The sequence below is a fragment of the Salvelinus alpinus genome, chromosome 7 (genome assembly GCF_045679555.1).
Source record: "Salvelinus alpinus chromosome 7, SLU_Salpinus.1, whole genome shotgun sequence".
Classification (NCBI taxonomy): Eukaryota; Metazoa; Chordata; class Actinopteri; order Salmoniformes; family Salmonidae; genus Salvelinus; species Salvelinus alpinus.
In genome coordinates this window covers 74,243,252-74,259,583 of record NC_092092.1, presented here as the reverse complement: position 1 = coordinate 74,259,583, position 16,332 = coordinate 74,243,252, and the positions used below count along the sequence as shown (strand labels likewise).

At 43.6% G+C, this 16,332-nt stretch overlaps 1 protein-coding gene across 1 annotated transcript in view; it reads left to right on the top strand.

Annotated features, from left to right (window-relative positions):
- Positions 1-1,333: 1,333 nt before the first annotated feature.
- The window catches only part of LOC139581650 (actin filament-associated protein 1-like 1), a 72,284-nt gene continuing 57,285 nt past the window's right edge, over positions 1,334-16,332 (top strand). Inside the window, exon 1 of the mRNA XM_071411633.1 lies at positions 1,334-1,453. Coding sequence (XP_071267734.1) covers positions 1,435-1,453 — 19 coding nt within the window. The 5' untranslated portion in view covers positions 1,334-1,434. The remainder of the gene's footprint in view (positions 1,454-16,332) is intronic.

The following is a 16,332-nucleotide window of genomic DNA, read 5'->3' as shown; positions in this document are numbered from 1 at the left end:
TGTACATATCTCCCTGGCATATTACATCATTTATGCAGCAGCAGACAATACATGTTTGGACTCACCTTGTTGTGCTGTGCTCACTTGAATAGGAATGTGGTGCGGCGGTCCTTCATGGGCAAATTTGTCATCAAAGTCTGGCATTCTCTGAACTTATGGTGCTTTCAATACAACTGGGAACTCGGAAAAAAGGTTTGAATCATGATGACGTCAGTGATCTTCAGGTCGTAGCTCTATAAAGAGGCCCGAGTTCCCGATTTACATTTCTGAGTTGGATGAAAGTTCAAAACGTATTTTCCCAGTCGTAGCTCATTTTTCCCGAGTTCTCAGTTGTCTTGAACTCACAAAAGTCAGATTTCCCAGTTCCAAGTTAACAGTTGTTTTTGTGCGGCACAAATCATGCTTCATTGACAGCATGGCCAATGTTGAATGTTTATCATTTTAAACTAGGAAAAGAGACCCTTAATCTTAGACTTGGGACCACACAGCCACTCCACTAAATAGCAGGCTAATGATTGATTTGCAATGCTTGCAGTTAGGAACTGATTCCTTCCAAACCACTCATTGTTGAATTTGTGATTTCCAACTTATTATGTAATGTCCAATGGTCAATGAGCACCGATACGTTTTATCAATAATTTCTCTTCATTATTTATCCTCATATGTCAAGGATTAAATAGGATTTGCCAGTAGATTGTCGACTTGATTCATGATGATGACTGCTAGCTAAGGTTTTGAAAGTATGATGTTGATATGATCAGTCCAATCAAAGCTACTGTAGATATGACGTGATTTGACATCATGACCTTGAGCCTTCTTGGATGGGCACTTCATATATAACTCTATGGCACCACCCAAGGGGCTAGAATTTTTGAGCTCTACCCTTAAACTTGGCGGCGACGTGGTGTCCCCATGAGTGACAGAGAACTGAGCCAATCACGGCGTAGCGCTCCATATTTTCTGCTTGCTTGCGCCACCACCACAGAAACCACTGAGCTAGGCTGAAACACCTGCATTTTGGAGCTGCCTTACTGAAGAATACAAAAAATAGACCATGTCTGTATGAAGCTTTATTAACTCAATTATATATATGTATATGTTTTTACATTGTTTACAAACTGATGTGTGACACGTATTAATTCAAAATATGCATGTTTGCAAAAAGTGTGGATGAGCCCCACCTAACCTGAATGATGGCCGCCACTGGATATAGGTAGTTAGAGCTATTGCCATACTGTACTTTTGACATTATAGCTTTAGGACCCAGCAAAGAGCGCGCTGTTCTTTTCTCAGTAACTTCATTGAGAGAGATAGAGAGAGTCTGCTATGTATCAAGTGTAGCTGTCCGCGCGGTCTCACATGGGGCTGTTCTCCGTCACACTCTCCGGGTGAGCCCGGGAAACCACCTCTCTCTCATCCGATACTTCCACCGGGATGGACACCAACAACAGATGTGAGTGTCAGTCTTAATCCGCTTTTCATTTAAGTTAATCCAAAATGTTAACTGAAACAAAGTAAGCTATTATGCAACTTAAAATGTGCAACTGGATTTTATAAATCAAACAATAGCGATTTGCGCATAAATTGCACTTGTATTAATTGCACCATACTGCTGCATAAGCCAGTGTTTTATTTCATGCGTAATGAAAGCTAATTGTAGTCTAATTGCCTGTTTAAGATTCTCATAATTTTGTTGACAACTTATTAAACGTCAGAACAACATTTTACCGAGAATGGAGCAGAGAAATGGTATTGTTGGAATTATTATTATTTATGACTATAGTCTAGTTGCGCTGTCCAGTGGCCGTTGCCTAGTGATAGGCTATAGAAAAGTGTCCACGTCCAGAATAGTTGGAATGACTGTTGGTTTACCACTTTACTGTGGCGGTGCAAATCGGTGCAAATCGTCTCCCCATGCTGCAGGCAGAGCGTTTTCCCCTAGCCTTCCTGCACCAAGGCTGCGCTCCATTCAGTAATCCTATCCTTCTCTCTACCTTCGTTTACTCTTCTCCGTGGATCTGATAGAACTGGATAAGTGATAGTAATTTAGCAGAAGTTAGTTATATATGTATCACTTTCTTAGTTAGGCCCACACCTACAGTTTACATACACATTAGCCAAATACATTTAAACTCAGTTTTTCACAATTCCTGACATTTAATCCGAGTAAAAATTCCATGTTTTAGGTCAGTTAAGACCACCACTTTATTTTAAGAATGTGAAATGTCCGAATAATAGTAGAGAGAATGATTTATTCCAGCTTTTATTTCTTTCATCACATTCCCAGTGGGTCAGAAGTTTACATACACTCAATTAGTATTTGGTAGCATTGCCTTTAAATTGTTTACCTTGGGTCAAAAGTTTCAGGTAGCCTTCCACAAGCTTCCCACAATAAGTTGGGTGAATTTTAGCCCATTCCTCCTGACAGAGCTGGTGCAACTGAGTCAGGTTTGTAGGCCTCCTTGCTCGCACACGCTTTTTCAGTTCTGCCCACAGATTTTCTATAGGTTTGAGGTCAGGGCTTTGTGATGGCCACTCCAATATCTTGACTTTGTTGTCCTTAAGCCATTTTGCCACAACTTTGGGAAGTATGCTTGGGGTCATTGTCCATTTGGAAGACCCATTTGCGACCAAGCTTTATCTTCCTGACTGAAGTCTTGAGATTTTGCTTCAATATATCCACATAATTTTCCTCCCTCGTGATGCCATCTATTTTGTGAAGTGCACCAGTCCCTCCTGGAGCAAAGCACCCCCACAACATGACGCTGCCACCCCCGTGCTTTGCGGTTGGGATGGTGTTCTTCAGCTTGCAAGAGTCCACCTTTTTCCTCCAAACATAACGATGATCATTATGGCCAAACAATTCTATTTTTGTTTCATCAGACCAGAGGACATTTCTCCAAAAAGTACGATCTTTGTCCCCATGTGCAGTTGCAAACCGTAGTCTGGCTTTTTTATGGCGGTTTTGGAGCAGTGGTTTCTTCCTTGCTGAACGGCCTTTCAGGTTATGTCGATATAGGACTCGTTTTACTGTGGATATAGATACTTTGTACCTGTTTCCTCCAGCATCTTCACAAGGTCCTTTGCTGTTGTTCTGGGATTGATTTGCACTTTTCGCACCAAAGTACGTTCATCTCTAGGAGACAGAACGCGTCTCCTTCCTGAGCGGTATGACAGCTGCGTGGTCCCATGGTGTTTATACCTGCATACTATTGTTTGTACAGACGAACGTGGTACCTTCAGGTGTTTGAAAATTGCTCCCAAGGATGAACCAGACTTGTGGAGGTCTACAATTTCTTTTCTGACGTCTTGGCTGATTTCTTTTGATTTTCCCATGAAGTCAAGCAAAGAGGCACTGAGTTTGAAGGTAGGCCTTGAAATACATCCACAGGTACACCTGCAATTGACTCAAATTATGTCAATTAGCCTAATAGAAGCTTCTAAAGCCATGGCATAATTTTCTGGAATTTTCCAAGCTGTTTAAAGGCACAGTCAACTTAGTGTATGTAAACTTCTTACCCACTGGAATTGTGATACATTGAATTATAAGTTAAATAATCTGTCTGTAAACAATTTATGGAAAAATTACTTTTGTCTTGCACAAAGTAGATGTCCTAAACGACTTGCCAAAACTATAGTTTGTTATTAAGAAGTTTGTGGAGTGGATGACAAACAAGTTTTAATGACTCCAACCTAATTGTATGTAAACTTCTGACTTCAACTGTGTATCCTGGCATTTACAGCTAAATCTGTGAAGGGTAGTGGATAAGGCCATTACGGGAAGGGAGCAACACCTCTGGAATTGGTCGCAGCCATAGCACCATTTCTCAAGCTGTTTTACTGTGACAGGACCATGCTTTCTCTCTCCAACTACAGCTTCCAGTTCCCATTGAGAGAAAGATATTCATTTTGATGTTGATACCTCACTCTCAACTACAATACGTTGTCATGACGCTTTGAAAGGAAGCCTGTTGAGACAGTCTGTGTGTGATAATAAGCCTGTTGAGACAGTCTGTGTGTGATAATAAGCCTGTTGAGACAGTCTGTGTGGGATAGGGGTTTTACAGACACAAGGGTTGGTTTTCCATTTCTCTTGGACTGGTCTTTCTTGACAGTCTGGGCTTGGTGTTGCACCCCATCTCTCTCTCTCTCTCTCTCTCTCTCTCTCTCTCTCTCTCTCTCTCTCTCTCTCTCTCTCTCTCTCTCTCTCTCTCTCTCTCTCTCTCTCTCTCTCTCTCTCTCTCTCTCTCTCTCTCTCTCTCTCTCTCTCTCTCTCTCTCTCTCTCTCTCTCTCTCTCTCTCTCTCTCTCTCTCTCTCTCTCTCTCTCTCTCTCCCTCTCTCTCTCTCTCTCTCTCTCTCTCCCCCTCTCTCTCCCTCTCTCTCTCTCTCTCTCTCTCTCTCCCTCTCTCTCTCCCTCTCTCTCTGTCTGTTTATAACATGTAAAGGTTGACTTTATAAGGAGATAAGCTCTGTCAGGTCTCCCACAGCGGAGCGTTTGTATTTTTAAGACGTCCTGGATGTCACACTGTTTGGGTAGTTGCTAGCTTGGCTTGGCCGTGTGTGTGTGTGTGTGCGTGCGTGCGTGTGTGTATGTGTGTGTAGTAGGACAGCTCTAGATCACCCACAGTGCTCTGTTAGTTTTATTCTTCCCCTTACCGTGTTCTCAGACTATGATCATGAGCTTTCACCAAACAAACACAAAATAGGTAACTTGTTATTCCTGAAATTCTATCTCCCTGATCCTCTAATCCAAGGCCATATTGCCTTGAGATGGACATTAAGAAATGCAGGCAATTCTTGATAAACATTTGGTGTGAATCCCCAAAGTGCGATATATAGGGAATGGGGTGCCATTTGGTGCCGGTGCCAGTGTGGTGTCTACTGTCTGTCTGTGCTTTAGAACTGGGTCAGAGAAACCAGCCCCTTGGTCCAGCTGACCACTGGGTCGGACTCCTCATTAGTCAGAGAAACCAGCCCCTCAGTCCAGCTGACCACTGGGTCGGACTCCTCATTAGTCAGAGAAACCAGCCCCTCAGTCCAGCTGACCACTGGGTCGGACTCCTCATTAGTCAGAGAAACCAGCCCCTTGGTCCAGCTGACCACTGGGTCGGACTCCTCATTAGTCAGAGAAACCAGCCCCTTGGTCCAGCTGACCACTGGGTCGGACTCCTCATTAGTCAGAGAAACCAGCCCCTCGGTCCAGCTGACCACTGGGTCGGACTCCTCATTAGTCAGAGAAACCAGCCCTTCGGTCCAGCTGACCACTGGGTCGGACTCCTCATTAGTCAGAGAAACCAGCCCCTCGGTCCAGCTGACCACTGGGTCGGACTCCTCATTAGTCAGAGAAACCATCCCCTTGGTCCAGCTGACCACTGGGTCGGACTCCTCATTAGTCAGAGAAACCAGCCCCTTGGTCCAGCTGACCACTGGGTCGGACTCCTCATTAGTCAGAGAAACCAGCCCCTTGGTCCAGCTGACCACTGGGTCGGACTCCTCATTAGTCAGAGAAACCAGCCCCTTGGTCCAGCCGACCACTGGGTCGGACTCCTCATTAGTCAGAGAAACCAGCCCCTTGGTCCAGCTGACCACTGGGTCGGACTCCTCATTAGTCAGAGAAACCAGCCCCTTGGTCCAGCTGACCACTGGGTCAGACTCCTCATTAGTCAGAGAAACCAGCCCCTCGGTCCAGCTGACCACTGGGTCGGACTCCTCATTAGTCAGAGAAACCATCCCCTTGGTCCAGCTGACCACTGGGTCGGACTCCTCATTAGTCAGAGAAACCAGCCCCTTGGTCCAGCTGACCACTGGGTCGGACTCCTCATTAGTCAGAGAAACCAGCCCCTCAGTCCAGCCGACCACTGGGTCGGACTCCTCATTAGTCAGAGAAACCAGCCCCTTGGTCCAGCTGACCACTGGGTCGGCTGGACCAAGTCCATATATAAGTCCATATTATGGCAAGAACAGCTCAAATAAGCAAAGAGAAACGACAGTCCATCATTACTTTAAGACATGAAGGTCAGTCAATCCGGAAAATGTCAAGAACTTTTAAAGTTTCTTCAAGTGCAGTCGGAAAAACCATCAAGCGCTATGATGAAACTGGTTCTCATGAGGACCGCCACAGGAAGGAAGACCCAGAGTTACCTCTGCTGCAGAGAATAAGTCCATTGGAGTTAACTGCACCTCAGAAATTGCTGCCCCAAAAAAATGCTTCACAGAGTTCAAGTAACAGACACATCTCAACATCAACTGTTCAGAGGAGACTGCTTGAATCAGACTTTCAGGGTCAAATTTCTGCAAAGAAACCACTACTAAAGGACACCAATAAGAATAAGAGACTTGTTTGGGTCAAGAAACACGACCAATGGACATTAGACTGGTGGAAATCTGTCCTTTGGTCTGATGAGTCCAAATTACAAATGTTTGGTTCCAACCGCCGTGTCTTTGTGAGACGCAGAGTAGGCGAACGGATGATCTCCGCATGTGTTGTTCCCACCGTGAAGCATGGAGGAGGAGGTGTGATGGTGTGGGGGTACTTTGCTGGTGACACTGCCAGTGATTTATTTAGAATTCAAGGCACACTTAACCAGCATGGCTACCACAGCATTCTGCAGCAATGCACCATCTCATTTGGTTTGCGCTTAGTGGGACTATCATATGTTTTTCATCAGGACAATGACTCAACACACCTCCAGGCTGTGTAAGGGCTATTTGACCAAGAAGGAGAGTGATGGAGTGTTGCATCAGATGACCTGGCCTCCACAATCACCCAACCTCATCCCAATTGAGATGGTTCGGGATGATTTGGACCGGGCGGAGAGTGAAGGAAAAGCAGCCAACAAGTGCTCATCACATGCTGGAACTCCTTCAAGACTGTTGGAAAAGCATTCCAGGTGAAGCTGGTTGAGAGAATGCCAAGAGTGTGCAAAGCTGTCATCAAGGCAAAGAGTGGCTATTTGAAGCTATCTGAAATATAAATATATTTTGATTTGTTTAACACTTTTTTGGTTACTACTTGATTCCATATGTGTTATTTCATGGTTTTGATGTCTTCACTATTATTCTACAATGTAGAAAATAGTAATATAAAGAAAAACCCTTGAATGAGTAGGTGTGTCTGAACTTTTGACTGGTACTGTATATATATACAGTATATATAAATAAGCTAAACACCAGTGATGTTTTACAGATATAATATAGGATAATTATTACTATCTAAAGGCTGGATTCTGTGACATACTTGAGGAACTGTTCATTCCAACAGGACAGAAAGGTCCGTGCCTGTTCGTTCTGATAGGACAGAAAGGGTCAGTGCCTGTTCATCCTGATAGGACAGAAAGGCCAGTGCCTGTTCGTTCTGATAGGACAGAAAGGGTCAGTGCCTGTTCATCCTGATAGGACAGAAAGGTCAGTGCCTGTTCGTTCTGATAGGACAGAAAGGGTCAGTGCCTGTTCATCCTGATAGGACAGAAAGGCCAGTGCCTGTTCGTTCTGATAGGACAGAAAGGGTCAGTGCCTGTTCATCCTGATAGGACAGAAAGGCCAGTGCCTGTTCGTTCTGATAGGACAGAAAGGTCAGTGCCCGTTCGTTCTGATAGGACAGAAAGGGTCAGTGTCTGTTCATTCTGATAGGACAGAAAGGTCAGTGCCTGTTATTTCTGATAGGACGGAATGGTTAGTGCCTGTTCGTTCTGATAGGACATTAAGGTTTGTTCTGATAGGACAGTAAGGCCAGTGCCTGTTCGTTCTGATAGGACAGAAAGGTCAGTGCCAATTTTTTTGGCAGTCAACATTTTGAAACTATTTAACCATAATTACTTAAAACCTTTTAATTTTATTTTATGAGGCAGGTTTTTTCTTCTTTTATTTAACCTTGATTTAACTTGGCAAGTCAGTTAAGAACAAATTCTTATTTACAATGATAGCCTACACCGGCCAAACCCAGACGACACTGGGCCAAGTGTGCGTCGCCCTATGGGACTCCCAATCACAGCCGGTTGTGATACAGCCTGGATTCTATCCAGAGTGTCTATAGTGACGCCTCTAGCACTGAGATGCAGTGTCTTAGACTGCTGCGCCACTCAGGAGCCCGTCTTACCATGTTTCGACCATAGGAATGTTATTAAGGCAATTATTTTATTAACATTTCTTCCTGCCTTCTTCTCCTCTTCCTCTCTTCTCTGTCCTCATCTTCCTAATTTTCCTCCCTTCTTCTCCTCTTCCTCTCTTCTCTGTCCTCATCTTCCTCATTTTCTTCCCTTCTTCTCCTCTCCTCTCTGTCCTCATCTTCCTAATTTTCCTCCCTTCTTCTCCTCTCTTCTCTGTCCTCATCTTCCTCTTTTTCCTCCCTTCTTCTCCTCTCTTCTCTGTCCTCATCTTTCTCCTTTTCCTCCCTTCTCCTCTCTTCTCTGTCCTCATCTTTCTCCTTTTCCTCTCTTCTTCTCCTCTCTTGGTTACCTCTCCCTTCCTCTTTTCTAACTCTTCTCTCCTCCCTCCTCCTCTTCCTCTCTCTTTTTCTTCTCTCCTCAGCCAAGCCAACAAATCGTCAGTTTGTAAAGTGGAGCGTTCACAAAGCAAACACAGCAGAAAGCCTAGCCAACTGACTGGAGAAATAGTGGAATGGGCTAGTGCCCAGTATATGTGTGTGTGTGTGTGTGTGTGTGTGTGTGTGTGTGTGTGTGTGTGTGTGTGTGTGTGTGTGTGTGTGTGTGTGTGTGTGTGTGTGTGTGTGTGTGTGTGTGTGTTCTGAGTTCAAGGAGCATCAGGTGGGTGTGTGAGAGGGGAGGGGAGAGGTTGAGGTTGACTCCTCAGAGGCACATAGCATTAGTTGGATTGTACCATCCCAAATGACACCCTATGCCCTATTTAGTGCACTACTTTTGACCAGAACCCATAGATCTCTGATCAAAAGTAGTGCACTATTAAAGGAACAAAATGGCATTTGGGGCACATCCCCTCATCATCATCTCATCATCCCCTCATCATCCCCTCATCATCCCCTCATCATCCTCTCATCATCCCCTCATCATCCTCTCATCATCCTCTCATCATCCTCTCATCATCCCCTCATCATCCCCTCATCATCCCAGGCTGTGTCTGGGTTGAATCATGGTTACTGTCTCTTCATTGTGTCTGGGAGCATATGGAAAGGTTTAGCAGAAACAGAACATACAGTATATCGTTATAAAGACCAGAATGATACAGAATGACATAAAACACGCTGGTCTACATAATAGATCTGATCTCTGTATTCATACCTTGACCTCTCTGGTCTACATAATAGATCTGATCTCTGTATTCATACCTTGACCTCTCTGGTCTACATAATAGATCTGATCTCTGTATTCATTCCTTGACCTCTCTGGTCTACATAATAGATCTGATCTCTGTATTCATACCTTGACCTCTCTGGTCTACATAATAGATCTGATCTCTGTATTCATACCTTGACCTCTCTGGTCTACATAATAGATCTGATCTCTGTATTCATACCTTGACCTCTCTGGTCTACATAATAGATCTGATCTCTGTATTCATACCTTGACCTCTCTGGTCTACATAATAGATCTGATCTCTGTATTCATACCTTGACCTCTCTGTGTCACAGGTTGGAATTCCACACATTCCAAAGATAGTTGCAAGTTGACACAAATACATACTCCCTCAGGCTTTTGAGTAATGTAATGTTTGAATTTATACATGGATTTGGGTAAGCAGCGTTGAATTTAAAAATGATTTTAAATTAGCAGGGTTTAATTGAAATATGAATTTAAGTTAGTAGGTTTGAATTTAATTTGGATTGGGAGTCGAGAGATATAGAGAGAAAGAGGGGGGAGAGAGAGAGGATTACAGAGAAGTAGGGAGGGAGGGAGGGAGGGAGGGAGGGAAGCAGAGGAAGAAAGAGAGGATTACAGAGTAGGGAGGGAGGGAGGGGGGGAGGGGGGAGCAGAGGGAAGAAAGAGAGGATTACAGAGAAGTAGGGAGGGAGGGAGGGAGGGAGGGAGGGAGGGAGGGAGGGAGGGAGGGAGGGAGGGAGAGAAGGAGGGAGGGAGGGAGGGAGAGAGAGAGAGAGAGAGAGAGAGAGAGAGAGAGAGAGAGAGAGAGAGAGAGAGAGAGAGAGAGAGAGAGAGAGAGAGAGAGAGAGAGAGAGAGAGAGAGAGGGAGGGAGGGAGGGAGGGAGGCAAGGAAGCAGAGGAAGAAAGAGAGGATTACAGAGTAGGGAGGGAGGGAGGGGGGAGAGGGGGGGGCAGAGGGAAGAAAGAGAGGATTACAGAGAAGTAGGGAGAGAGGGAGGGAGGGAGAGAGGGAGAGAGGGAGGGAGGGAGGGAGGGAAGCAGAGGAAGAAAGAGAGGATTACAGAGAAGTAGGGAGAGAGGGAGGGAGGGAGAGAGAGAAGCAGAGGGAGTGAGGGAGGGAGAGAGAGAGAAGCAGAGGGGAGGGAGGGAGAGAGAGCTCTGGCATCTTCCCCAATATTTGGAACCAAGGACTGATCACCCCAATCCACAAAAGTGGAGACAAATTTGACCCCAATAACTACCGTGGAATATGCGTCAACAGTAACCTTGGGAAAATACTCTGCATTATCATTAACAGCAGACTCGTACATTTCCTCAATGAAAACAATGTACTGAGCAAATGTCAAATTGGCTTTTTACCAAATTACCGTACAACAGACCATGTATTCACCCTACACACCCTAATTGACAACCAAACAAACCAAAACAAAGGCAAAGTCTTCTCATGCTTTGTTGATTTCAAAAAAGCCTTCGACTCAATTTGGCATGAGGGTCTGCTATACAAATTGATGGAAAGTGGTGTTGGGGGTAAAACATACGACATCATAAAATCCATGTACACAAACAACAAGTGTGCGGTTAAAATTGGCAAAAAACACACACATTTCTTCACACAGGGTCGTGGGGTGAGACAGGGATGCAGCTTAAGCCCCACCCTCTTCAACATATATATCAACGAATTGGCGCGGGCACTAGAACAGTCTGCAGCACCCGGTCTCACCCTACTAGAATCCGAAGTCAAATGTCTACTGTTTGCTGATGATCTGGTGCTTCTGTCACCAACCAAGGAGGGCCTACAGCAGCACCTAGATCTTCTGCACAGATTCTGTCAGACCTGGGCCCTGACAGTAAATCTCAGTAAGACCAAAATAATGGTGTTCCAAAAAAGGTCCAGTCGCCAGGACCACAAATTCCATCTAGACACCGTTGCCCTAGAGCACACAAAAAACTATACATACCTCGGCCTAAACATCAGCACCACAGGTAGCTTCCACAGAGCTGTGAACGATCTGAGAGACAAGGCAAGAAGGGCATTCTATGCCATCAAAAGGAACATAAAATTCAACATACCAATTAGGATCTGGCTAAAAATACTTGAATCAGTCATAGAGCCCATTGCCCTTTATGGTTGTGAGGTCTGGGGTCCGCTCACCAACCAAGATTTCACAAAATGGGACAAACACCAAATTGAGACTCTGCATGCAGAATTCTGCAAAAATATCCTCCGTGTACAACGTAGAACACCAAATAATGCATGCAGAGCAGAATTAGGCCGATACCCACTAATTATCAAAATCCAGAAAAGAGCCGTTAAATTCTACAACCACCTAAAAGGAAGCAATTCCCAAACCTTCCATAACAAAGCCATCACCTACAGAGAGATGAACCTGGAGAAGAGTCCCCTAAGCAAGCTGGTCCTAGGGCTCTGTTCACAAACACAAACACACCCCACAGAGCCCCAGGACAACAGCACAATTAGACCCAACCAAATCATGAGAAAACAAAAAGATAATTACTTGACACATTGGAAAGAATTAACAAAAAAACAGAGCAAACTAGAATGCTATTTGGCCCTAAACAGAGAGTACACAGTGGCAGAATACCTGACCACTGTGACTGACCCAAACTTAAGGAAAGCTTTGACTATGTACAGACTCAGTGAGCATAGCCTTGCTATAGAGAAAGGCCGCCGTAGGCAGACATGGCTCTCAAGAGAAGACAGGCTATGTGCACACTGCCCACAAAATGAGGTGGAAACTGAGCTGCACTTCCTAACCTCCTGCCCAATGTATGACCATATTAGAGAGACATATTTCCCTCAGATTACACAGATCCACAAAGAATTTGAAAACAAATCCAATTTTGATAAACTCCCAGATCTACTGGGAGAAATTCCACAGTGTGCCATCACAGCAGCAAGATTTGTGACCTGTTGCCACAAGAAAAGGGCAACCAGTGAAGAACAAACACCATTGTAAATACAACCCATATTTATGTTTATTTATTTTAACTTGTGTGCTTTAACCATTTGTACATTGTTACAACACTGCATATATATAATATGACATTTGTAATGTCTTTATTGTTTTGAAACTTCTGTATGTGTAATGTTTACTGTTCATTTTTATTGTTTATTTGACTTTTGTATATTATCTACCTCACTTGCTTTGGCAATGTTAACACATGTTTCCCATGCCAATAAAGCCCCTTGAATTGAATTGAATTGAGAGAAGCAGAGGGAGGGAGGGAGGGAGGGAGGGAGGGAGGGAGGGGGAGGAGAAGAAAGAGAGGATTACAGAGAAGTAGGGAGGGATGGAGGGAGGGAGAGGGAGAGAGTGGGGAGAGAGAGAGGGTTCAGAAGTTTACTTCTCATGACTAATCTGCATCAACAACTTGTTGTGTGAAATGTCACTGCTGTCATCAAACCTGATGCAGACATTCATATTCTCAGCATTATGCTCATTGTGATATGATTTGCATGGTTTTTGGACCTGCCAGTTACAGGCTGTTAGTTGTCAACTCAGCTCTCTCTTGGTACCTTCACAGTGTCTGAGCTGTATCAGAACTCAAGTCCTAGACTAGTGAGTAGCCTTGAACCTGTTAGGCACAGATCTAGTACCAGCATACCCCTCTAAATACTATCCTTAACCATCAGAGTGGGAAAATGAAACTGACCTTTGATCAGTTTGTCTATGTGTTCCTGCTTCCTGACAGACTGAGAGAAGGGTTGCGTCCCAAGTTCACCCTATTTATTACATAGTTCTCTATTGGCTCCTATTCCCTACATAGTTCTCTATTGGCTCCTATTCCCTACATAGTTCTCTATTGGATCCTATTCCCTACATAGTATTCTATTGGATCCTATTCCCTACATAGTTCTCTATTGGATCCTATTCCCTACATAGTATTCTATTGGATCCTATTCCCTACATAGTTCTCTATTGGCTCCTATTCCCTACATAGTTCTCTATTGGATCCTATTCCCTACATAGTATTCTATTGGATCCTATTCCCTACATAGTAATCTATTGGATCCTATTCCCTACATAGTATTCTATTGGATCCTATTCCCTACATAGTATTCTATTGGATCCTATTCCCTACATAGTTCTCTATTGGCTCCTATTCCCTACATAGTTCTCTATTGGATCCTATTCCCTACAAAGTATTCTATTGGATCCTATTCCCTACATAGTATTCTATTGGATCCTATTCCCTACATAGTTCTCTATTGGATCCTATTCCCTACATAGTATTCTATTGGATCCTATTCCCTACATAGTTCTCTATTGGATCCTATTCCCTACATAGTATTCTATTGGATCCTATTCCCTACATAGTATTCTATTGGCTCCTATTCCCCACATAGTATTCTATTGGATCCTATTCCCTACATAGTTCTCTATTGGATCCTATTCCCTACATAGTATTCTATTTGCTCCTATTCCCTACATAGTTATCTATTGGCTCCTATTCCCTACATAGTATTCTATTGGCTCCTATTCCCCACATAGTATTCTATTGGATCCTATTCCCTACATAGTTCTCTATTGGCTCCTATTCCCTACATAGTATTCTATTGGCTACTATTCCCCACATAGTATTCTATTGGATCCTATTCCCTACTTAGTTCTCTATTGGCTCCTATTCCCTACATAGTAGTCTATTGGATCCTATTCCCCACATAGTGCTCTATTGGCTCCTATTCCCTAAATAGTTCTCTATTGGATCCTATTCCCTACATAGTATTCTATTGGATCCTATTCCCTACATAGTTCTCTATTGGATCATATTCCCTACATAGTATTCTATTGGATCCTATTCCCTACATAGTTCTCTATTGGCTCCTATTCCCTACATAGTTCTCTATTGGATCCTATTCCCTACATAGTTCTCTATTGGATCCTATTCCCTACATAGTATTCTATTGGATCCTATTCCCTACATAGTATTCTATTGGATCCTATTCCCTACATAGTATTCTATTGGATCCTATTCCCTACATAGTTCTCTATTGGCTCCTATTCCCTACATAGTTCTCTATTGGATCCTATTCCCTATATAGTATTCTATTGGATCCTATTCCCTACATAGTATTCTATTGGATCCTATTCCCTACATAGTTCTCTATTGGCTCCTATTCCCTACATAGTTCTCTATTGGATCCTATTCCCTACATAGTATTCTATTGGATCCTATTCCCTACATAGTTCTCTATTGGATCCTATTCCCTACATAGTTCTCTATTGGCTCCTATTCCCTACATAGTTCTCTATTGGATCCTACTCCCTACATATAATTCTATTGGCTCTTATTCCCTACATAGTTCTCTATTGGATCCTATTCCCTACATAGCATTCTTTTGGATCTTATTCCCTACATAGTTCTCTATTGGATCCTATTCCCTACATAGTATTCTATTGGATCCTATTCCCTACATAGTTCTCTATTGGATCCTATTCCCTACATAGTATTCTATTGGATCCTATTCCCTACATAGTTCTCTATTGGATCCTATTCCCTACATAGTATTATATTGGCTCCTATTCCCTACATAGTTCTCTATTGGCTCCTATTCCCTACATAGTATTCTATTGGCTCCTATTCCCCACATAGTATTCTATTGGATCCTATTCCCTACTTAGTTCTCTATTGGCTCCTATTCCCTACATAGTATTCTATTGGCTCCTATTCCCTACATAGTTCTCTATTGGATTCTATTCCCTACATAGTATTCTATTGGATCCTATTCCCTACATAGTTCTCTATTGGATCCTATTCCCTACATAGTTCTCTATTGGCTCCTATTCCCTACATAGTATTCTATTGGATCCTATTCCCTACATAGTATTCTATTGGCTCCTATTCCCTACATAGTTCTCTATTGGCTCCTATTCCCTACATAGTATTCTATTGGCTCCTATTCCCTACATAGTTCTCTATTGGACCCTATTCCCCACATAGTGCTCTATTGGCTCCTATTCCCTACATAGTATTCTATTGGCTCCTATTCCCTACATAGTATTCTATTGGATCCTATTCCCTACATAGTTCTCTATTGGATCCTATTCCCTACATAGTATTATATTGCCTCCTATTCCCTACATAGTATTCTATTGGCTCCTATTCCCTACATAGTTCTCTATTGGATCCTATTCCCTACATAGTATTCTATTGGCTCCTATTCCCTACATAGTTCTCTATTGGATCCTATTCCCTACATAGTATTCTATTGGCTCCTATTCCCTACATAGTATTCTATTGGATCCTATTCCCTACATAGTATTCTATTGGCTCCTATTCCCTACATAGTTCTCTATTGGCTCCTATTCCCTACATAGTATTCTATTGGCTCCTATTCCCTACATAGTTCTCTATTGGATCCTATTCCCCACATAGTGCTCTATTGGCTCCTAATCCCTACATAGTTCTCTATTTTCTCCTATTCCCTACATAGTACATACATATGGGCTCAGGTCAAAAGTAGTACACTATAAAGGGAATAGGGTGCCATTTGGGATGCCTAGAAAGTCAGAGCAGAGGTTAGGGATCAGGGGGTTATGAGTGAACTCCAGTGTTCCGGGGGAACACCCCTCTCTATATGACTAATAACACCCACAGACAGACAAAGCAGCTACTATTTCCCTTGTGTGTGTGTGTGTGTGTGTGTGTGTGTGTGTGTGTGTGTGTGTGTGTGTGTGTGTGTGTGTGTGTGTGTGCGTGTGCGTGTGTGCGTGTGTTCCTGCCCCGTCATAGGAAGCCAGCCTGTCTGTTAGACACAGCCACATATCTGTGTGGTGATATCAGATAGCAGATCTCTATTATACTGAATAAGATCATTGGACTCTTTGTCTGCTAAATGGCTGACTTAACTCCTCTGTGCCACTCTATAGACTGAATGAAAGATGGAGGGTGGATGGATGGAGGGAGGATGGAGGGAGGATGGCGGGAGGGAGGGGGGATGGATGGATGGATGGAGGGAGGATGGAGGGAGGATGGCGGGAGGGAGGGGGGATGGATGGAGGGAGGGAGGATGGA